General features: G+C 40.9%; 1 protein-coding gene across 7 annotated transcripts; it reads left to right on the top strand.

Moving 5' to 3' along the window:
* Positions 1–463: 463 nt before the first annotated feature.
* On the top strand, positions 464–23,022 carry THUMPD3 (THUMP domain 3 tRNA guanosine methyltransferase). Of its 7 annotated transcripts, none has more exons than XM_083727251.1 (10): positions 464–580; positions 12,462–12,768; positions 13,505–13,582; positions 14,091–14,591; positions 16,018–16,148; positions 16,636–16,705; positions 17,845–17,960; positions 18,156–18,263; positions 20,924–21,047; positions 21,540–23,022. In XM_083727251.1, exons 2-10 carry the CDS (start codon positions 12,511–12,513, stop codon positions 21,648–21,650), a joined length of 1,497 nt encoding a protein of 498 aa, XP_083583377.1. In that variant the 5' UTR covers positions 464–580; positions 12,462–12,510; the 3' UTR covers positions 21,651–23,022. The 7 variants fall into 7 exon arrangements, with proteins under 7 accessions (XP_083583377.1, XP_083583373.1, XP_083583374.1 ...); XM_083727247.1 differs by having other exon boundaries at positions 521–580; positions 12,493–12,768; XM_083727248.1 differs by lacking the exon at positions 464–580 and adding an exon at positions 8,442–8,858.
* Positions 23,023–23,058: the final 36 nt, after the last annotated feature.

The following is a 23,058-nucleotide window of genomic DNA, read 5'->3' as shown; positions in this document are numbered from 1 at the left end:
CCTTGCTGGAACAGCAATAAGATTTACAGGCCCTGACAGTTATTGGTGCAGTTAGGTAATTTTAGATTCTGTGCTTTGACTGCAATCATTCCACTCACTTGGAAGTAAACCCATTGAATTCAATATAACTTACTTCTTACTAGAAAACAGTTAAGGGTTGTGCTGTTAACTGTTTTCCCTGGCCCACCTTCTTTAGATGTTATGGAGAAATCCTGTTCATATGAATGGGTATTATATAATTCATAGTGACATTTGTCTTGTAGTGTATTTGTCTGATCCTTTAAAAATCAGTTTAACTGTGCTTGGAGTCTTAACAGACTCATGCAAGGAAGGTTTGTGTCAGAATTCTCAGTATGAAGAAGGAGGGAAAGGAGATTTTGATTGGTGGAGGGCAGTATAGAATTTTCAGTTAGACACTGTGATTGGCTGGAGCTGAACTAGAGGAACCGGAGGAAGTGTATATATGAATGCGTGCTGATCAGTAGGGAGTTAGTTAGCGATGTTGGAGCTTGGTGTTCATGAAGTCATCTAGAAGATGAAGATGGAAGAGGACCAGGGAAGAAGAAGGAAGATCTCAGAGGCAGGCAGAGTGGCTTGATGATGATGATGAAGATAATTGGTATTTATTAAATTTGTATACTGCCCTTCATCCAAAGATCACAGGGCAGTTTACAACATAAAAATACAAAATGAGAACACAAAATACATAATAAAATAAACAAATCAATATGCCAAAGGCCTGGTAATGGAGAAATGTTTTTGCATGGTGCGTAAAGATATGTAATGAAGGCACCAGGCAAGCCACCAATGGGGAGCCACCTCAGAAAAGGCTTATTCTCATGTTACTCCCCTCCAGGCCTCTCATAGTGAGGACACACAAAGGCAGGCCTCAGATGATGATCACATGAGCAACCTGGCCACCAAATACCACACCAGTTGAAGTTTACAAACCATTTTCGGAGGCAGTCCTACACATAACGCTTTGCAGTAAACTAACCTAGAGGTTCAAAGCACATGCAACAGAAGTTAGGTGAGGATCCCCAACCTGCAGCCCTGCGTTAAGCTATCCCTGTCCAGATAAGGGTGCAGCTGGGCCACCAGCCAAAGCTGATGGAAAGCACTCTGCAGCACCAAAGTCATCTGAGCCTCAAGCGAAAGCAAAGGATCCAGGAGTACCCTCAAGCTATGTACCCACTCCTTCAAAGGGAATGTAACCCCATCAAGAGCAGGCAACCTCCCAGCCATGTGGTCTAGTGAAGCACCCACTAGCTATGCCTCAGTCTTAGCTGGATAGAGCTTCAGCTTGTTGGCCCTCATCCTGTCCATTGCCAAGGCAAGGCAATGGTCCAGCACATCCACTGCTACACCTGCAGATATCATGGAGAGGTAGAGCTATGTGTCATCAGCATATTGCTGACGTGCTCCAAAACTCCAGAAGTTCAGCGGTTTCATGTAGATGTTAAGCAGCATGGTGGATAAAATTGAGTCCTGAGGAACCCCACATTGGAGGCTACACAGGGCCACCCCCACCCCAAGCATCACCCTCTGGGAAATGACCATCCAGGACCAGAACCACTGCAAAATCAGTGCCAACTCAGACAGCCATTCCAGGTGGTATCAAAAGCTGCTGAGAGATTGAGGAGAATTAACAGTAACACATTTCCTCCATCTTTCTCCTGACAGAGGTTATCATGCAGAGAGTCCAAAGCAGTTTATGGGCCAAAACTAGGCCAAAACCCCAATTGAAATGGATCGAGATAGCCAGGGACTTGCTGAGGCCAATTGAATCACTTGGCTTAGATGAGAGAGACAAGGGGAGAAACTGGGGAGAAGGGAGAAGCAGCTTGGGATGTTGGTCTCTAGTGGCTGGTAGAAGGATCAGGGGGAAGATTTCCAGGGCAGTGGAGCCAGACCAGCTTGTGGTTTAATAGGCCAGTAAAGGGCTGGGGAAAGAAGGCTTCCAGCCCAGCCCTCATTGACAGTGTTAGTGGAGCTTAATTGGGGTGCATAGAGAGATAAAGGGAGCATTTTGGGTAAGGAGTTTTTATAGGGTAACTAACTGCTTCCTTCAAGCTGTCTCCTTCCTTCATTAATATGTACTGTAGTTGAATAGAAGCTGTTGGTATTTAAAAGGGCAGTAACGCAGGTGGCGCTGTGGGTTAAAGCCTCAGCGCCTAGGACTTGCCGATTGAAAGGTCGGCGGTTCGAATCCCTGCGGCGGGGTGCGCTCCCGCTGCTCGGTCCCAGCGCCTGCCAACCTAGCAGTTCGAAAGCACCTCCAGGTGCAAGTAGATAAATAGGGACCGCTTACCAGCGGGAAGGTAAACGGCGTTTCCGTGTGCGGCTCTGGCTCGCCAGATGCAGCTTTGTCACGCTGGCCACGTGACCCGGAAGTGTCTCCGGACAGCGCTGGCCCCTGGCCTCTTGAGTGAGATGGGCACACAACCCCAGAGTCTGTCAAGACTGGCCCGTACGGGCAGGGGTACCTTTACCTTTACCTAACAAGTTAACAAAGTGTGTGCTCGTTTAAATATGCAGTACTATTTTAAAATAACCAGATAAGCCTGTGCACTTAATGATAAAATAATAATAATAATAATAATAATAATAATAATAATAATAATAATAATTTATTTATACCCCGCCCATCTGGCTGAGTTTCCCCAGCAACTCTGGGCGGGGTATAAATAATACTTTGATCTTGTAACAAAGAAGCATAAATATATTTGTTAATGGTAACATCTGTATCTAGCTGCCTTTGTACTACTCCTCTACCCCACAATTCCTAGGTTATTGTTAGGAGCTCACAGGGAGTAAGTGAGACTGAATAGTAGTAGTAGCCTGGGTCTAGGAGAACCCATTGGAGTGGAGTTTGAAGTTTGTTATTACAGAGTAGGTAAGTAAGTAAGTACAACCACCACTGCCCATTGCTGTTAGCTAAGCTATGCTTTGGCTTAGTGTTCTGTGTGAATCCAGGTTCCTGGTTTATCTCTCCCAGACAAATCAGGTGCATATTTCAAACATTTCAGTGATTTCCGCCCAGACACTGCTTCCAACTGCAGTATTCTGGTTATGGCCAGGAAATTCTGGATGTATGGCAACCCTAAAACTATAAAACATATCTTGGGGTTGTTTTTTTCTTCCCTCCCTCCTACACTGCATCACTTCCTCATACCCTTTTAACTATAGCAAGGTTTCTTATCGTTCCAATAAGAAGCAAGTGTTTAGGACCATGGTTGTAAGAACAAGAAGTCAAGAGGATGATATACCTCTCATGTTCATCAGCATAATTTTCCTGAACATGGAGGCCTAGATTGTAGCAACCAAACAGACAGAAAGATCATCATATTTTTTTTAAGAAATAGCTCTAGCAGCAATCTGTTGTCATGGAAACAATTCTTCACCTTAAGGTGCTTGGTATTTGTCTTTCTGTTTAATGACATTGCTTGTGTGCCTCACAGCTTCCATTCTCATTTGTTCTCTAACTCCAACAGGGATTCCTTGAGGCTGCTATAAGTTAGTTCCTAATTGCTGTATTTTATTTCTTAATGCTGACCTTCAATATTTTTTTGTCAATCATAAGTGCTTCATTCTTTTTAGCATGTCTGTATTTCACAGTGGTAATTTTTTATGCTGAACAGAGAATAATTAAAATTCTCAAGTGCCCAATTTCCAAAATGAGTTGAGGTAAGCTTATGTTCCCATTTTAGTGGTGAATAAAGGATACACAGAGAGATTCATTCATTGGAGCTAGTCTTGCCAGGGCAGAAAAACTGACTAGCAGCTTTGTACTGCCATATCTGTTTGACTAACTGGAAGATGAGTTAAAATTACAACAGTTTTACACCATCATTCGTAAACAGACTACTGGAGTATAAGGTTCTTTGATTGCAGAAGTACTTCTAACAGTCTTGGCATTGCAATGTACAGTTTCTCCAAGGCTATATATGCCAGCCCCCTCATCAATGGCACACTGCGAAAGCTGTCTACACAAGCTGCTTGATTAACAATGGCTCTGAGTACACAATCATTTGGATCAGAATGCTACAAAACCATCTGAAACCAACCGCTTGAGACAAAAATTTTTCCTAATATTTGGCTTGGTATAGTTCCTCTTGGCACAGTACACATTTTCACATTGTTCAAGAGCCAACAAGGGCTGCCATTCCTCTACATCGTCTGAATATTAGAAAGGAGATATTTCCAGTCTGAAACCCTCTGCATTTGAAATAAAAAAAAATGCTATTGAGACCATTACACTGCAAAAGTCGATGAAGAAGCCAGATATATTAAGTGAGTGGAGTCTTTAATTTGATTGCGTTAACAACAGGGATATATTTTCTCATTATGGGCCTGATAAGGACAAGGTAATCCTATGCTTTGCTTTTAAGATAGCATATAGTCAAACCTGAGCACAGAATGTACATCTGATATAGGGCACGGCTTAAAGCAAAAACCAACTGCTGCCATTTTGGAATCTTATCAGACTACCTTTGATTAAAGTGTGACTAGAAATGCTGAACTTTATTATCTGATGGTGGTGGCAGAGAGAAAGTGTGATTATGCTGTAAATTGGCTGAAGACTGAGGATGCAACATGGGGCAGCCTTGGCAGGGGCCATGGATTAAGAAAAGCCTACTGGCCCCTGTTTGGTCCCCCAGCATGAGTTAATGGCTTCTAGAAAATTTTTAAAAGGGATCCCCCAACCCAGGCTTAGGGGGTAACATCCTTTGAAAACAGAGAACAGCTAGATTGCACAAACATGTGGTAATGAGCAAATATAAAATCTGGAAGCACCAGGCCACCAAACCAAGCCACTTACATCGAGAGGGTGGGGAGAGATGGCTGACAGGGGTGGAAGTGGAAATAAGCAAGAAACAGAAGGTGAAATGAGTGGGGAGATGTGTGAGGACAGTGGGGAGAGGAAGTGGGGGGTACATTTGAGGCATAAAACATTGGTGGGGTTTTTTAAAGAAAAGCCAGAGGCTAATGAGGAATGTTCAGTGGCCAAGGCATGTTATCAGTTGGCAAAGAAAAATGGAAAACCGAGGAGAGTGGAATGGGGTATCCTATGGGATCCCTGTAGTCATGAACAGAAGCACTCTACACTGCAGCTTTTATTTTTATTTAGTGGGCCACACTTGTTTTGCAACTGCCAAACTGACCTAACAGACCTATTAGATGGTAAATATCATGGAGAGTTGTCCTCAGTAAGAGTTTTAGATGTTCAAAGCCCTCCAGAATTAAAATCTCAGCCCACTCTGCTGGTTTTACCCTGGGTACTAATTAGCCAGACCTATTGATGTGGTTGTGAGGTTTATGATTGATATATTCATGCAATACTGCCCTCTAGTGAGCCATTCAGTATCACCCACAGAATACGGTAAATATCAGCTTTGAGGGAATCAAGCTGAAGTAAAATGAGCATTTCAGACTTGGAGCAATATTTGGAATAATCCTTTAACAAATCACATGACTCTCAGCTGAAGTCAACACCTGTTTATTTTCCTGGTGGATTTCCAATTGATAAACTAGTCTTCAGACTGTTGGAATATATTCTCAGATTATAATGGCCTCCATTTTGGTACAACCCATTTCCCTCAGACTTCTGAAGATGTGATGAATGCTGACCCTGGACACACATGTTAAATCATTCAGTGAGCATCCTGAGAGCCAAACCACATATTACACACAGGCACATGAAGCTGCAGCTCAGCTCCCCATGTCCTGTTTCAACGGCCACTTTGGAAGGGTGCAATTGATAGGGGAGAAAGGCCAGCAGGAGGCCTGCTTATCCCTTTCCCCACTCATCATTTCCTCATTGCAAACAGCCACAGGTGGCTGCCATTAAAATGCTTTCTTGGTGCATCACCTTGTTGCAATCACCTTTTGGTGCATTTTTTAAAACAAAAATGTGCTGCATGACCCTAGAAAACACTGAAAGGAATATATGAAGAAAAGGACTAGAAGAAATAAAACATTTTAGAAATAAAGACCAGGACTTGTGAACTATTACATATGTAGCATTACATTGCTTGTAGCATTTTACTTGGTACTGTGACTACGGTGTTCTTTTAATATATTTGGATTTCTGCATCTGAAAGATGAGACTGTATTATTTCCACCTTTAAGTCAGAGGTGGGGGTGCTGCCCTTTCTCCCCTTTGATAAACACATCTAGGCCAGCTGCTGCCTCCTTGCTTGTCTGCCTGTTGTCATGCTGGAAATTGATGTGTCTTCATATTGGCAGCTGCACAAACTGCAGCGTGATGACAGCCTTACATTTTACATACATAAGAAGATAGTTTACAGAGCAACCTTAACCCCCAAATCTGATGGCTGAAGGCATTAGGCTGCAGCTTAGGTGCCTTTTTTGCTGGAGAGGAACATGGCTGCTGGAGGCTCCTACTATGCGCATGCGAGTGGTTCAGAGGGGAGGAATCTGTGGCCCTTCAAATGTTGCTGGAATACAGCTCATATCATTCCTAACCATTGGCCATGCCAACTGGGGCTGATGGGTGTTTGCATCCAACACCAGGAAGACTACTAGTCAGTGGTATTGTGTGGGGGCACCGGGGGGGGGGCTGTTGCCCTGGGTACAGATTGGGCAAACCAGGCACACACAGAGAGAGAGAGAGAGATCAGACGCGCAAGCGCCCACCATCAGCAATGGGGGCTGGGGAGCGCAAAGGGTGAAGAACACTCTCCATGCCCCGCACCCTCCCGGCAGTGGCGAGGGCTGGATAAATGTGTTCCGCCCACCCTGGCACATATGCCCATGCAACCTCCCTGGGCGTTGGCAGATAGCGCTACGCCCCTGCTATGAGTTAGTCAGCCTTAGTACAGATATACTGCTGGTGCTGTTTTCATTGGAAGTACTTCACTGCTTCCTTTTGGCATTGCTATGCCCATGTATTTTATTTATTTATTTTTTCCTGTTAACCACTTTGAACATTGTTTGAAAAGCAGGACGCAGATAACTTAAACAACTTAAACAAATTTATGTAGGTGAACTTAGTCAGACGTTTGGACAGAGAAGAAAACAACTTTCAGTATGATTTCAGTTCAGTTTCGTCATCATCAGAACACACAGGCAAACCCACCAGGCGCATTCTGAGAGGGATGGGGCACGTTGCTAGTCCCCATCCAGTCTGGCATGATGTGTGTTGTGGTGCAACAACATCTGTAATACCTCAGGAACTGCAACTCCTCATATTAAGTGACCTAGACCTAGCGATCATCATCTGAGGCCCTTCTTTGTGTGCCTCCTCCAGATGAGGTCCGGAGGGCGGCCACAAGAGAATGGGCCTTTTTCATGGTGGTTCCCCACCTGTGGAATGCTCTCCCCAGGGAGGCTCACCTGGCACCTTCATTACATATCTTTAGACACTCAGCAAAAACATCCCTCTTCTCCCAGACCTTTAGCTAATTAGGCAATCTATGGCCTGACAACCTGAGGGGGAAGGGATTATTTTTTTTCTTACTATGTTACACAGTTTTGTCTTTCTATATACCGGTAACCCAAAGTGATCTTGGGATGAAGGCTGATTTCGAAATTTAATAAATAATAATAACACCTGGAGGTCCAAGCATTCTCCATCCCTGTTGCAGACCCTGCCACAAAGCAATGAACATTGGTCGTGGGACAGATCCACACTGCTGCAACAACAGAACCTGGTGACAAAAGTTGTGTAAATATAATGCTTGATTGGGAGCAAACCTTGCTCAGTGCAATGGGGCTTGCTCCCCACAGTAAATGCAAATGCGATTGTGCTGTTGTTGCCTGCAGAGGGCAAATAAGGCGATGCGGGGGCTCCAACAGGACCTCGGCTTATTGTTATAGGGTCATATGCAGGGCTGGATTTAGGTTTGATGAGGTCCTAAGCTACTGAAGGTAATGGGGCCCTTTGTATGTCCAGCTGTCCTTTGTCAACAACAAATTGTCGCTGTTTTTTGTTTTGACTATATGCTAAATGGCAATTTATGGACCTAATAGGTATCTAAAGCTATTTGCACATCACAAAATCTGTATTTTATCAAAGTAATTGATGAACTGAAATGCAACCAGTCCATGCAGAATGTAAGCACACTATATATATAGAAATGAGCAAACCAGTGTTATTTTAGAGAGCAGGCTAGCAGGCGGGGCCCATTACTTGCATCATAGGAGCCTACACAACACAAAACACTTTTGCTGTATGTTGGTTTTATTTTATTTGTTTTTTATCTTATATTTTGGAAATGTACATCCAGGGTTTGTTTTCTTTAAATTTTGGGGGGTCTCCAAGAGAGTGGGGCCCTAAGCTATACAGTACAGCTTGTTTAGCTTCTACGTAAATCCGGCACTCATACGGAAACAAACGAGCACCCCTATAAAAACAAAGGCAGTTGGCAGCGGCTGAGCCAATGCCTTGGGTCTCGCGCGAGGTCGGTTTCCATAGCAACGCGGGCCGATGTAGCCGTTGAGCACGAGCTCTCCTACAGGCGGCAGAGTGGCGGCGGCGCCGTGAGCGGTGCGCGAGAGCAGAGCGGGCGCCTCGCCGTGAGCGCCCCCGACTCACTTCGCTCCGCAGGAAGTGCTTGCGAGCGAGCGAGCGCGCTCCTTTTCTTTTCCCCGGAAGAAATTCCCGGTGCTCCGCGTGCGCAGGCCGGATCGGATGCTTGCTGCCGTTGCGGCTGAGGGAAACGGGCCCGGCAGTTGCCTTACCTGAGAGAAGAACTTGAAATACGGTCTGTGTCTGTGTGTGTCTTACCTTTCGAGCGGCCCTCGTTCTCCCTCTGCGCGGCGCCCGGACCGCCAGGGCGACGCGAATCGGGCTCGGAAGGAAAGGCGCTTCCCTCCCTGCCCCCTCCTGCCTTGTAAGACACGAGAAACTTTTCTTCTTTGCTATTCCTTTCGAACTTCGGTCCTATTTAAGTAGTTAACTTTTCCGGGTTTGTGGGTGTCACTCTTGGGAAGTTGTGGATATTTCAGTTTTATCGTCGTCGTTCTAAAAAATAAGGTAGCATCATTTCTATCACACACACACAAAAAGGTTTGAAAGGAATTCGTGTGTCTCATCTCCGGCCAGGATATTTTATATGCCACGATTCATCCAGATTTAAGCATTGTAAACCCATTTATTCAAATAGAAAGGGACTTAACAATATGCTTAACTTCATTATGAGGAAATCAGTGCTTAGCTTTACGTGGATCATTTTTTTTAAGTATACAGGTGAAACTCAAAAAAATAGAATATTGTGGAAAAGTTCATTTATTTCAGTAATGCAACTTAAAAGGTGAAACTAATATATGAGATAGACTCATGACATGCAAAGCGAGATATGTCAAGCCTTTATTTGTTACAATTGTGATGTTTATGGCGTACAGCTGGTAGACGGCTACGTTGACCCTGGACTCAATGAAGCACAGTGGACCAACACCAGCTGATGACATGGCTCCCCAAATCAACACAGACTGTGGAAACTTTACATTGGACTTCAAGCATCTGGCATTGTGTGCCTCCCCATTCTTCCTCCAGACACTGGGTCCTTCGTTTCCAAGTGAGATGCAAAAGCTGCTCTCATCAGAAAAGAGATTTGGGGAGCCATGTCATCAGCTGATGTTGGTCCACTGTGCTTCATTAAGTCCAGGGTCGACGTAGCTGTCTACCAGGAAATTTTGGAGCACTTCATGCTTCCTTCCGCAGACGAACTTTATGGGGATGCTGATTTCATTTTCCAATAGGACTTTGTCACCTGCCTACACTGCCAAAAGTATCAAAACCTGGTTCAATGCCCATGGGGTTACTGTGCTTGATTGGCCAGCAAACCCACCTGACCGGAACCCCATAGAGAATCTATGGGGCATTGCCAAGAGAAAGATGAGAGACATGAGACCGAGCAATGTAGAAGAGCTGAAGGCTGCTATTGAAGCTTCCTGGTCTTCCATAACACCTCAGCAGTGCCGCAAGCTGATGGCATCCATGCCACGCCGCATTGAAGCAGTAATTGATGCAAAAGGGGTCCAAACCAAGTACTGAGTACATGTGCATGCTTCTACTTCTCAGAGGTCCAATATTGCTCTATTTCCAGTCCTTGTTTTGCTGATTTCATTTAATATTCTAATTTTCTGAGATTGTTAATTTGGGGTTTTCATCACCTGTATGCCATAAACATCACAATTGTAACAAATAAAGGCTTGACATATCTCGCTTTGCATGTCATGAGTCTATCTCATATATTAGTTTCACCTTTTAAGTTGCATTACTGAAATAAATGAACTTTTCCACAATATTCTAATTTTTTTAGTTTCACCTGTACTCTTCTGCAAGACTCAGTGGTTCATGTACTGTATATAGTATTGATTTTATTAATGTTTGATTGTTTTTTAATGATTTTTAAATGATTTTAGTGATCGTTTTTACAGTATGTTAGTAGCCTTGAGTCCCGTCAGGGAAAACGGTGGGGTATAAATAAATATGTAATGATAATAATTCATTGTGTTACTTGTTTTTGCTGTTATTCTGTGACTAGTAGCTGTAACTGCTTTTAAGTCCCATTAATTTTAGTGAAAGGCTTAAACTTGTTTTTAAACATTTTATGTAAACACATGAATAGAAGAAGTTCCACTATGTCTAGTGGGACTCACAAAGTTCTAAAGTTCCAGCCAGAATAGAATGTGGCAGCAGGTTTTTTTATTTAAACCATTTATAGACTTTCTTATGTTATAAAAACAACAAGGTGGTTTGCAAAATAAAGCCAACGCAATAACATTTATAAACAGATTGCCAAAGTTCAATAGTACTGGTACTAGGGATCGTTGCCTAGGGATGCTGGCATGAAGTTTTTAGCAGCTGGTACAACACCTGCACCATAGATGCCTGGCACATCTCCAAAAGTCAGTAGTTACACACAGTGTGGAGCGAACCACAGAGAAATTTCTCCTTTCAGTCACCATATGGTGTACTTCCACTGGACATATTACAGCTAGAAGAGCTTCTGATGATAACTTTTGTGAGTGAGCTGGGCAGTATGGAAGGAAGCAGTTCAAAGGTAATGTAGCTAGCACCAAGCTGTGCAAGACCTTGTAAGTCTATGTGAAAACCTTTGAAGTATTTGGTTGTGAGTTTAGTTGTGCCTGCTCCACGCTTGAACAGCAGTGGACCTGGACTGGGTCCCTTTTGGGGACTTGACTGGCTTAGGATTCAGTAGGGCCTTCGCCAGCCTAAGTTCATCCCAGTAGGGCCCCAGTTCAATTACTTGTGCATATTAATTCCATTTATTTGGGTGTGTAACTTAGTGTATATTTCTGCCATGTTGAATGCTACCTCCTCTTAAGTAACTGCACCTAGGAGTGCTGAGTTTGGCTGTAATTTGGCATGAAGCAATATCAAATAGAAAGCTGTTGCCAAATAAAGATTTCTAGTAGCCATACATTTTATTGGGCTATCTATCAGGTTTCACAGAGGTTTATTTTTTGTGTGCAAGTATCTGAATAAGCAGATAGGTGGGAATAATTAAAATAGAAGTGAAACACAACCCTGTGTTTTTGGAGTGCTATTGTCAGAGGAGCCTTATCCTTGTATTAATTTGCAAAGCCCTGAACTACTTAGGTCTAGGATACTTCAGGAATCACCTGACCCCTTCAATCCTAGCTCAATCACTGAGATAATCTGCAGGAGCATTGTTGCTCATTCCTCGAGTTAGCAAGGCTCACTTTATAACAACATGAAATAGAACCTGTCATGTCATTGTCCCAATATTGTGGAATGCTGTGCCAATAGACATTCAGCAGGTGCTTGCTGTTTTAACTTTTGAATGCCTGCTGAAAACATCTTCATTCTGCCAGGCCTATGAAAGAAATTAAGAATACATTTTTATACAGTGGTTAATTTATACCTGTTACGAACTTTTTAATACAGGCAACTTCTCATTTATGCACATTCAATATGTGTGTGTGACAGCACTAACAAGCATCAGCCCAAACCCAGAAGTGACCTGAAAATGTCACAAAATAAGGCAGGGGTGGAATGGGGTGTTTGCAGGCTTTTTTCAATGGTGTACCTCAGAACGTAACCCCCACATAAATGGGGGGGTTGCCTGTACGTTTTTACTGGATGGTTTTATGTATTTTTATTGTAAACTGCTTTAATCCTTTTAATGAAATAGTGGTCTATAAATATTTTTAAAAGAAATAAAAATAAATTATCTTGAGATTATGACAAGTATCAACTTGCTTGAAATTTAGGCAGCAATCCTGTGAATGCTAATTTGGAAGTAAGTCCATCAAATTCAATGAGATCAGATGGCTCTACGTAAAAAGATGTGCTGTTTGTTACAAAAACATCTTTTAAATTGTACTTTGCCTATAAATAGGGAAGAAGTAATGGCTTTGGAATCTGTACTGTTTACTGTACCTCAACAAGTGAATTACTTGAATTACATTTGCAGATTTGCTTAAAGACTTATTGTCCTTTACAGAAGTTCTTCTAAAACATAAGCCTCTGTGCAGGCCATATATGCTACCAGAATGTCTGGAGCTGAAGATGCTGCTGCTGTGCTATCTGAAGTGAACATTGGTGATTCATGCAAGCCATTAGATGAGCACAGAGAAGCCAATCCTGATGCAACCCCTAAAGATATTGTGGTCACTATTGGAGCTACTGTGCCAACTGGCTTTGAGCTAACTGCAGCGGATGAAGTACAAGAGAAGCTAGCATCAAAGTCTACAATTAGCAAGGACCGAGGGAAAATCTATTTTGAAATTCCCGTAACCAGCCTTCCAAAGGTTTGCAGATTTTATTATTTGAATAATATATCCTGGTAACTATTTGATTGATTGTACTCCTTGCAGTTACTGATATATACATTTCCTTCATTATAGTAAACTGTAGAAGTGCAAACATTTTTTTTAAAAAAAGTCTTTGTGGAGCAAGGAAACTTTCCTTGTATTTACATGAAAACCAGTAAAGATTATTTGGGGGGGAAATAAAACTGAGGGGGGCGGAAACAGCCAAATACCAGCGCAACCGCCAGTGTATGTTTCGTTTTCCTGGAATGGGGAGGGGGTGCAGCATGTTTCTGTGTGATCACTGACATGCACAATGACCCAGAATGCAACCCCAGGGGAAAAAGGGAGTTGTCTGTATTTTATTTTGAAATAATGGTACTTTTATGCCAATCCTTACACATCTACATTCTGTCCTATGAGGCTTACTCCCAAGTAAGTAGATACAGGACTGAAGCATTTAATACCATATCACACTTAATTTCGAAGGGAGGTGCATGTGCATTATTTCTGCATTTCTGCAAATAGAAGCTACAAAAATGAAACAAAAAATTGTATTTAAAGTTTACAGTGATATAACACAAAATGTCTTCAAGACATGAAATGCCCTCAGACACAACACATTTTGTTTTACATTTTTTAAGATAAAGACAGCCACTACAAATGGAAGTACAAGTGACAAATATCAGAAAAGGAGAATACAGCATTAAAAAATATTGTCTCTAATTTCATTTAGGTTCACCAGTTAAGGTCCGTGGACAACTTATTTGTTGTTGTTCAAGAATTCAAAGATTATCAATTCAAGGAAACTAAGGTAGGTTGTTTCTCTCTCTCAATCACCGCCTTGTATGTATCAGTATGTAAAGAGGTAGCCTAGTTAGTCTCTTGCAGCAAAAAATTGTTCGTCATCAGTTTCTTTTTGTGTATATGTACCCACTTTTGCTGCCTCTTTGACACATCTGATGACATTGATATCCTATGAAAGTATTCTAAAGAACTGCAGAACATTATTTTCCTTCTGAACACACCCCATCTGTGCCACATGTGAGAGTGCTTTTTAAATACAGGATAATTTCAGTAGTTGTCTATGTGATATGAAGGTGTGGCTGTTGGTGAATGGGGTTGAAAGCTTAATGACATACACGAACCATTTCACGTACCTAAACTTCCATCATGGTAGGCCCAATCTCTAATGTGCCATATCTGCAGCAGGGCAGCAGCTGCTCCAGATAAACTCAGCTACTCTTCTGAAATTTAGCAAACAGCAAATAATTGGTTGTATTAAATGACTTTTATGGATACTTTCTCCTGATACGTTTCAGGAAGAAGCTCTAAAGGATTTAGAAGACTTGGTTAAGAAACTGCCATGGACGGACCCTTTGGATGTGTGGAGGTTAAATACAAGCCTTAAGAAAAGAAAAACAAGGCGAAAAAAGGGCAATCAAACCAATGCAAAGAAAGAGAAACAAGAGGATGATGGGAGCAGAGAGCAAGCTGTTGATAAAACAATTAATGAACCTGTGCAAAATGTTTTTGAGGATACTGATGTCCAAGACCCAGAAAATGCAGATGAAATTGTGCAACCAGGTGATGATGAACTGTCTGATTCTAAAGAAGAATTGACATCCAATGGCGAAAGCAAAAATGGATCAGGTGACTGCAAGAAGTGTGAAATGAAAGCTGAGACGCTGAAGTTCCGGGTAACATGCAACAGAGCCGGTGATAACCACAGCTTCAAATCAAATGAGGCGGCGAGAGATTTTGGAGGAGCTGTGCAAGATTTCTTTCAGTGGAAAGCAGACATGACAAATTTTGATGTGGAGGTGCAGCATACTTTTCTCCCCCCCCCCCAATTAAAATATTATTACTATTACTGCATTAATAGTAGGGGTGGGTTAAAATATGACAGAATTTACATGTTTTAGCAATATGCAGTAGTCTGCTTCTGACATTACAATGAAGTTCATGTGATCAAAGCTTTTTTGCTTATGTGTGCTATTAACTGCAATTTTAACATTATGCCCTAACCCTAAAGGGGGGTTATCTTAACAATGGCTTATTTGGCACAAGCTAGCTTCAAAATCATTATAATTAAGATTAGTCAGAGCCTGTTGTGTTTGGACTAAAAGACAAGCTACAGTTAAAAAAAAAAAACAGAAGTGAAAACATCTGATCTTGCAGCTGTGCCAAAGGAAGAAAGGACAGTGGGGGAGCATTGAAGCCCAAGGCTTGCTGTGTTCTGTTCCCATCATGGAAAACCATAGCTTTTCTTTGTCTTGATGTCTGAACCAGCTCAAACGAAAATGGAGATGGCTATGTTAGTATTAATTTATGTTGAGATTTCATACTGGGACCACTGGTCACATATACTGGCCAGTCTAAAATTACATCTTTTACATTAGATATAACATAGCCTTCCCAGTTCGAGAGATTTAGGGTTGGAATGACTGACAATCAAGTGCTGACTAATGGTCTCAAGTTTGCCCAACTGCAAGATACCTCATTCTATGTTACAAGGAAACATAGTGGAGGTTGGATATAGTGTTTTCTATCTCCCTTCCTTGTAATCTGCAAAAGTGGGGTGGGGAGGATAAATGTTCTAAGAATTGGTTGGATTGCTGTATATTTTAGTGGTTGGCATATGTTTTCCTAGTTTCCCCCCCACCTCAGACTCCACTTCACATAACAAAAATACACCAGTGGATGGTCATTGCTTTCTTTGCATTACCTCAGGTAGGGGTGCCAACTTGAATAGAATATTGTGGGGGCCCAGGGAAGCCCTGCCCCGCATAATCAATCACGTGACACAGTGCACACACCATTTGAATGGCAATGCCTATCAACTTTGTGGGGGCCCAGCCCCCTCAAATATTTTATTGTGGAGGCCAAAGCCCCCACAGCTCCTAGAAGTTGGTTCCTCTGACCTTAGGATTTCTAATTCATAGAATTCCTAGCCTGGGATGTTTCAGCTGTTTGCCTATTTCAGCTATCCTGTCATAACTGTAGGAAGGGACAGGTAGCGAAGGATGAACTAGATCCTGGGAGACTAAACAGATTATGTGGGTCAGATTGTTCATCTCCCAAGTATAGGAGGACTATGGAAGATAGCCCTTTAAAGGATAGAATTTTGGGAAATCCTACATTAGACCTTCAGTGAGGTAGTCTGTTCTGTTTTTTGTGTATATTTCATTGTTTACCTACAGTGAAAGGGGGAATGTCTGTGTTAAATGTAAGGGACTTTTACTCTAGGTTCTCCTCAACATCCACAATAATGAAGTGGTAGTGGGGATTGCCTTAACAGAAGAGAGTCTTCATAGAAGAAATATTACCCATTTTGGACCCACAACTCTTCGATCTACTCTAGCTTATGGTATGCTCAGGTAAGGAAACTGGAACAGTTGCAAGATCTCTTAAAACATATGTTCTCTGTTCAAACTTGTTGTGTAACTGCATGTTCTGCATATTCTGCTACTTTTAAACATTAAGCAGAGGACAGTCTCAATGTATCTTACATAAGTAATCCTCCTCAAATGAAATACTCCTGTTCACCTTTTTATATATTTTTTTTAATGTTTAAGTGTATTAATTTTTTTCTGTTATGTCATACAGCCTCTAGGGACCACATTTATAAATTATTAGTTACAGTATGCTTGGGATTTTTAAGATCAGACATCTATTTGGCAGTGTCTTTTGTGTGATTCACTACTTTACACTTTGCCCTTGATTTCGGCCCAGAAATTCAAAAGAGGAAGTTGGATGTATTTTTCAAAGAAACAGCATTGTTTTCATTTTTTTTATGTCTGTTATAATATTTTTAGATTTTGCTTTTGTCTTTATTACACAAACTTTGGTCCTCATTTTGTTTAGGCTTTGTGATCTTCAGCCAGCGGACATAATAATTGATCCAATGTGTGGTACAGGTGCTATACCAATAGAGGTACTGTAGCTTTTTATCTTTTCAGTTTTAAAGCATAAAAAACCTTACCCAGGTATTGGGCTGCAACCCAATACCCACTTATCAGGAAGTAAGTACCATTAAATCCAGTGGTACTAGGTTCTTCTTAGACATACATAGGATTGCACCATGTCTACTGACAATCTGGGGCAAAGCAGTCTGGTGGCCAGGGTGCAAATAATAAAATTATTATTATTATTATTTATTAGTAGCAATATCTTCAGATTTGATAGAAAGCTACGAAACAGCCTAATCCCTTGAAGTCCCAGAAATGTCCTGGCATGTTAATGTATTATTGCAACACATTGTATAGGATTTGGTGTACTGGAACATAAGGGTGACAAAGCGGTCTTAAACATCTCTACATGGAAATCAGACTGGGTTGAAAGGGATTTACTCCCTTGCTTGATTAGGATTGTAGACTTTGATTCCTTATGCTGTGTTGTGTAAATGTTATGACCAGATAAGTTGCGCATCCTCAGGATAGCATGATGTATAAACCATTTCTACTTGGACAACTATGATTAAGTAAAGGTGCTTGGTCATCTTTAATGTAGTCTTGGAAATCTTTGTAGCACCCCTAGGAGATAGGCCAATATTGCTTCACTGCTGGTCCTGTATAAGATCCCACAGCTCAATGTGGGAGGTATTTTCAGCAGCTGTCCGATACAGAATTTTCTCTCTACTTGTTGTGACTCTCTGGCTTAAAGGTCTTTCCAGAATCTAAGCAAGGTAAAAGAACAAATTGCTCTCCTCTGAGCTGGGATCACAGTTTGGAAACCTCATCTTGGTTAGCTTGGGCTTTTGTCTAACAATCCTCCCTCCCACAAAGGGAATAATTTCTTAGCTGCCATGCAGAGACATAAAGTTCCAATCTAAAGTCATTTTAGGTGGGTGGATTTCTCATCTGCTTTCTGTTTGTTTGACCCTTGGGATTTCCTTGGCACTACAGCAGAGAAATCCCCGCCCCCTTACTTGGGGTGGTGGACTAAGGATCAGTTCCCCTTCTGATAATTTGTGCCATATACCGGTAATGCATTCATAGATGTTATCTCCTAGAATTAGATTTCAGTTGGGTTCTTGCATTGCTGCTAAGTTTGCTGTTTCTTTCTCATTGATAGGGGGCTACTGAATGGCCTAACTGCTACCATATGGCTGGGGATAACAATCCACAGGCTGTGAAGAGAACAGCAAATAATATCGCCTCTTTACTGAAGCAAATTCAAAGTAAAGAAAGGTGGGAATTAAGTACCCAGTGGTGGTTTATGCCATATATTTGTTTTGCCGTTTGTTTGTGTAACTTTTTTATAGTCACTTAGATATTTTAAAAAAATGTTTCCCAGTTCATTAACTTGAGCTTGTTGGTATGGTATGAAAAATTTCTTCCAAGTAGTGACTCCTTAACTTATCTAGTTTTTTTTGTTCTTAACAGCACACCTGCAGGCAAACCTATAGATAGTATTCAGTGGGATATATGTTCTCTACCTCTGAGGACTGGCTCTGTGGATGTCATTGTAACAGATATGCCATTTGGAAAGAGGTAAATGATGGGTGTTTTACAGCTGTGCTTCTGATCCAGAGCCTTACAGGTACAATGAAGCTTCCAAACTAGGAAGAAATTGCTGGATTTGAGTGTAGAGAACTGCATTGTAGAGTTACCAAGTTGAAAACGATCGCATTTCTATAGGTCTCCATCTCTGCTCAGCTGATGGTCAACATATCTTTGGGTCTTGATCTTTATTCCTTTTTCTTTCTTTTTAAAAAAAATTATTAGCTCTAATAAAGTAAATACATAAATATTTGGACAAACAGTCATAATATTTGGACAAACAACCCACAATTTTTCTATGAACAGATTAGGCTGGTTCATATGTATTCTTTTATAATAAGTTAATGTAATCATTGTTACTATAGACCAGATTTTTTTTCAAACCATGTACATAAAGTAGGAGATAAACATTTTTCCAGATTTTGGCTATAACATTCACAGCAGTTACAAGGTTGAATAATATTTCTCAGCCATTTTCCTGGACAACATCATGCAGATACCAAAGTGACATATTTTAACTTCTAAAGGTATGTGATATCCCAACATACCAGAAATGTAGCCTGTACAAATTTCAAAAAAGTTTGTATTTGAGAGCAGTTTCAAAAGGTGTGTACAGTAGTACCTTGGTTTTCTAACATTTCCGTTGACAAATATTTCAGTTTTCGCCGTAAATCCGGAAGTAAATACATCGGTTTCTGAATACGCCTTGGAGGCCTTGCTGTCGGCTATTGAGTTTTCGGTTTTCGAACGTTTCAGAACTCAAACTGTCTTCTGGAACAGATTATGTTAGAAAACCGAGGTACCAATGTGTATATATACCTTGCTTTGCTCGATCCGCATCACCAGTGTTTATCTGATACCCACTTATATATAAAGTTTCTTTTGTGGGGGTGTTAAATAGCACTGATGGGATGCGGGTGGTGCTGTGGGTTAAACCACAGAGCCTAGGACTTGCCGATCGGGGTGAGCTCCCGTTGCTCGGTCCCAGCTCCTGCCAACCTAGCAGTTCAAAAGCACGTCAAAGTGCAAGTAGATAAATAGGTACCGCTCCAGCGGGAAGGTAAACGGCGTTTCCGTGCGTTGCTCTGGTTCGCCAGAAGCGGCTTAGTTCTGCTGGCCACATGACCCGGAAGCTGTACGCTGGCTCCCTCGGCCAGTAAAGCGAGATGAGCGCCGCAACCCCGGAGTCGGCCACGACTGGACCTAATGGCCAGGGGTCCCTTTACCTTTACCTTTACCTTTAAATAGCACTGATAAATGGTCTTAAAATAATTATTTGGGTCTGCTGAAATGCAATTCCATTGTTTCCTAGTTATTCTTTGACCTGAATCTTGTTGCCATTTTCTCATGTATGTAACCTCATTCCAATCTAAACCAAAGGTCATAAAAAAATCCATTTGTTCTCTTCCTGGTTTCCCCATATTTATGTACCGCGGAAGAGGTTGCCCCTCTAATTTGAAAGTATTGGAACAATATGACTCTCTTTCCTTCCATAACTCCTGTAACCCCTTCAGTGGTCAAAATGACCTGACCCTGTAACATCTTCTTTATACACTAGTGGCCAAAATTGTGGAAACCTTTTGGAGAAAGTGTATTTCCGAGGTTTGATGACTCATAACACCACTTTTTAATTCAGTAATACCATAAAATTATATAACAATGGAAAGATAATTTAATGAAGAATGTAATGCAACAAGGTTTGGTTTGTTCAATTATCTTTATTCTATAAAAAATTATAGCCAAATAACAAAAAAGGAGTGTTTAGAGAGCCAATCAGGTATCTCTTGTAATGAATAATCCTTCATAAAATTTATTGCATTACATTCTTCATTAAATAACTTTCCATTGATAAATAATTTTATGGTATTACTCCAAAAAAAGTGGTGTTATGCGCCATCAGACCTCGGAAATACACTTTCCCAAAAGGTTTCCACAATTTTGGCTACTAGTGTACTTTTTAAACTGGTATTTTGCCATTGCTTTAAATCATTTAAGTACTGCGTTCCTATTTCTGGATTTAGAAATTCATTGTAATATTTAATTATTTTATTAATAATACATTCTGCAGTGAAATTGAATTAGATAGGTTCATAATCTTCTTTAGAAATGTGTGCAGATTTCCAAGACATTGTTGGGCCCATTTCTTCATCGTACATGGCTGATTTTCCAGGATGGTATTTAATGTTAAAATATCTCCATAATCAATTTCCCTTTTGCACCTTAAGATGGGAGGAACATTCCCTGCAAATATTCAGTATTTGTTCAGGAAATCCCTTGCTTTAAGATGCTTAAAAATTGCTTAAAAGGGAGGTAGAGGGTAGGAGGATTATTCTACCGTTTACAAATCTTTTTTGAAGTTTAGTTAAATCTGAGATTATCAGGGTTCTGCATAACCAACCAGATTCCAAACTGGAGACCTTATTCTTCACTTGTATTCATGCAACCCTCTATGCAATGTTCATTCAATAAGTTATTAAAAGCAAGGCAGTATGAAAGGCTTGGATTCTCTCCCCACTCCACCTCATTAATTTGAAAGGAGTTGCCGTAGATTAAATATATGGATAAACTCACTACTATGGGCAAGAAATACTGGACAATAGACTGTTTGTACTTCTAAGTTTCCTTTCTGTTGCTTCTCAATTTCATTCTAGGATAGGGTCCAAGAAAAAGAACTGGGATCTCTACCCATCCTGCCTTATGGAGATGGGCCGGATCTGCAGACCAAGGACTGGCAGAGCTGTGCTGCTGACTCAAGATAGGAAATGCTTTGCCAAGGTAGGTAGTGGCCAGCTAACCCCCAGGCATTTGTTAACAGTGCCTTTTGCTCTTCACTGCTGAAGGCAGGACAATGGTATTGCTGTTATCTAGGATAAATACTGCCAGAACTGAAAATCAAATATTCTTGTTTCGGTATAGAGCAATTTGCTGCCATTTAGAAAAGACTAACTCTCTTACAGCATTATCAATTTTCATTGTTCAATTGTGTAATATATATTATTCTAGATCCCAAATTGTGCTTTTAAACTAAGGATAAAGGGCTCCCTCACCCTCAAAAAAAAAAAAAAAGCCAAGAAGGGAGGTGGACAGAGGGAGAAACTGATTTTCCTGGTACACTATGTGTACTGACTAAAAAAAAGAGAGAGTTTCAGATAGGGGCTGTAGTAAGTGACATATAGGCGCATTTTCAATAGCAAGTGAAAATGGAAACATATCTGTAACTTTCATATCTGCTTGTCAAGAGAAACTTGCCACTTGTTTGCATTTCAGGCCTTGTCAAAAATGGGACACCTATGGCGAAAGTCTCACACCATCTGGGTGAATGTTGGGGGACTCCATGCTGCTGTGTACCTTTTGAAACGCTCTGCAGAAAAAAATTAAAGAGACAAGATCATACTGGTAACATCTTGCTCAATATACTGACCACACATGCACTCTTTCAGAGGGCTATTTGTTTATTGTTTCCCTGTGATTCTGAGTCAACCCATCCTTATGATATTGAATGGAGTAAAAAAAATAGGAGCAAGTGAGCAAGCTTCCTGGTCCAAGGATCAGTTGTGTCATACCTAACCAGAAACTCTTGAAGGAGTTTTCAGGGCTTAAATAGAAAAGTATAGCCAATTTATTAATGAAACTAGTAACTCTTCAATGTGCCTGTGAACTTGAGTTACTGTTTCAGTTTGGGTGCAAATGTATTTTTCATATTCATAGAGCAAGTTATCCTGTTTCCTACTACAGGACAGCTAATTTAAGATGAAAATATTTTGCCATTGGAGAAGCACCTCCATGTTGTTTTGTTTAGTTGCCAAAAATAGGCAACTAGTTTGTTGCTTCTGTTCATTATATGATAAGCTGTATCCCAGAATCCATTTGTTCAACAACTTCAGAGCTCAGTAGTGTTGCCTGTTTTCTCACCTGCTACCTCAATTTCTGCCTCAATTCACTTGTTTACTTTGATCTGCCATGTATATTGCTGAGAATGTTTACTATCAGCCTCAGCATATTTCTGTAGTCATGGTTTTGATTTGGAATAAGACTTGAAAAATGCTGTAATAGCCTTCCCCGTGTACTGCTACTGTTGGTTTTGGACACAGGATAGATTTAGATGAGAATATTTAGTGTGGTTGAATTTAACCTGATAATATAGCTAGTTATGTCATCTCTTAGCAAATAATATACTCAAAAGTTCCCTAACAGTAACCTATAATAATGCTTATGCACCATCCAATGACCAAGGTTTATTACAGCTGTGTTCAAGAGATGTTGCCAGTGAGTTGTGTCCATTGTTTATATGTGTACTGAAACTGATTTGTCAAATTTGGGAGCCTTTTCCTTTGAGCTTGAAAATAATAGCTAAAATACTACTCTAAAATATATGTTGAATGCACTGTTCTTCAGTCTAGAAAGCATTTAGGGGGATGAAACATATATTATACATGCTTGAAATTTTTAATTCAGGTTTTGAGCTAAAGGTTTAGGAGGGGGAGAGGAATTAATGCTTGTGAGATAAGAGATGAGCTACATGCAGCTGTAAAAGGCTATGAATGAAGTTCTTTCATGAGAAATAAAGCACCAGCACTGTTCCAATTACTGTAAAAAGGTAGCTCTTTGTCGTTAGAACACTTTTGCCCTCCCAAGTTGCCATTTCTTTCCGATCTATGGGGGTTACTTTGGTGTTTCTCACTGTTGTTGTAGCATTTGAATTTTGATGTTATAATTTTACCTCTGTGTAATAAAGCTTTTACCAGAGCTATCTGCTTTTTGTTCTGCTGTTCACTTGGGTCACATA

Source organism: Podarcis gaigeae (assembly GCF_964106915.1).
Source record: "Podarcis gaigeae genome assembly, chromosome: 2".
NCBI lineage: Eukaryota > Metazoa > Chordata > Lepidosauria > Squamata > Lacertidae > Podarcis > Podarcis gaigeae.
This window is presented reverse-complemented; position numbering and strand designations above follow the sequence as displayed.

Excerpts from the sequence above, each read along its gene's own strand:
- THUMPD3 (XM_083727247.1), top strand. The coding sequence starts at position 536 with ATGAAGATGGAAGAGGACCAGGGAAGAAGAAGGAAGATCTCAGAG. Across the intron at positions 16,706-17,844 it reads CAGGTGCTATACCAATAGAG|GGGGCTACTGAATGGCCTAA; the intron begins GTACTGTAGCTT and ends TCTCATTGATAG. Across the intron at positions 18,264-20,923 it reads GATATGCCATTTGGAAAGAG|GATAGGGTCCAAGAAAAAGA; the intron begins GTAAATGATGGG and ends ATTTCATTCTAG.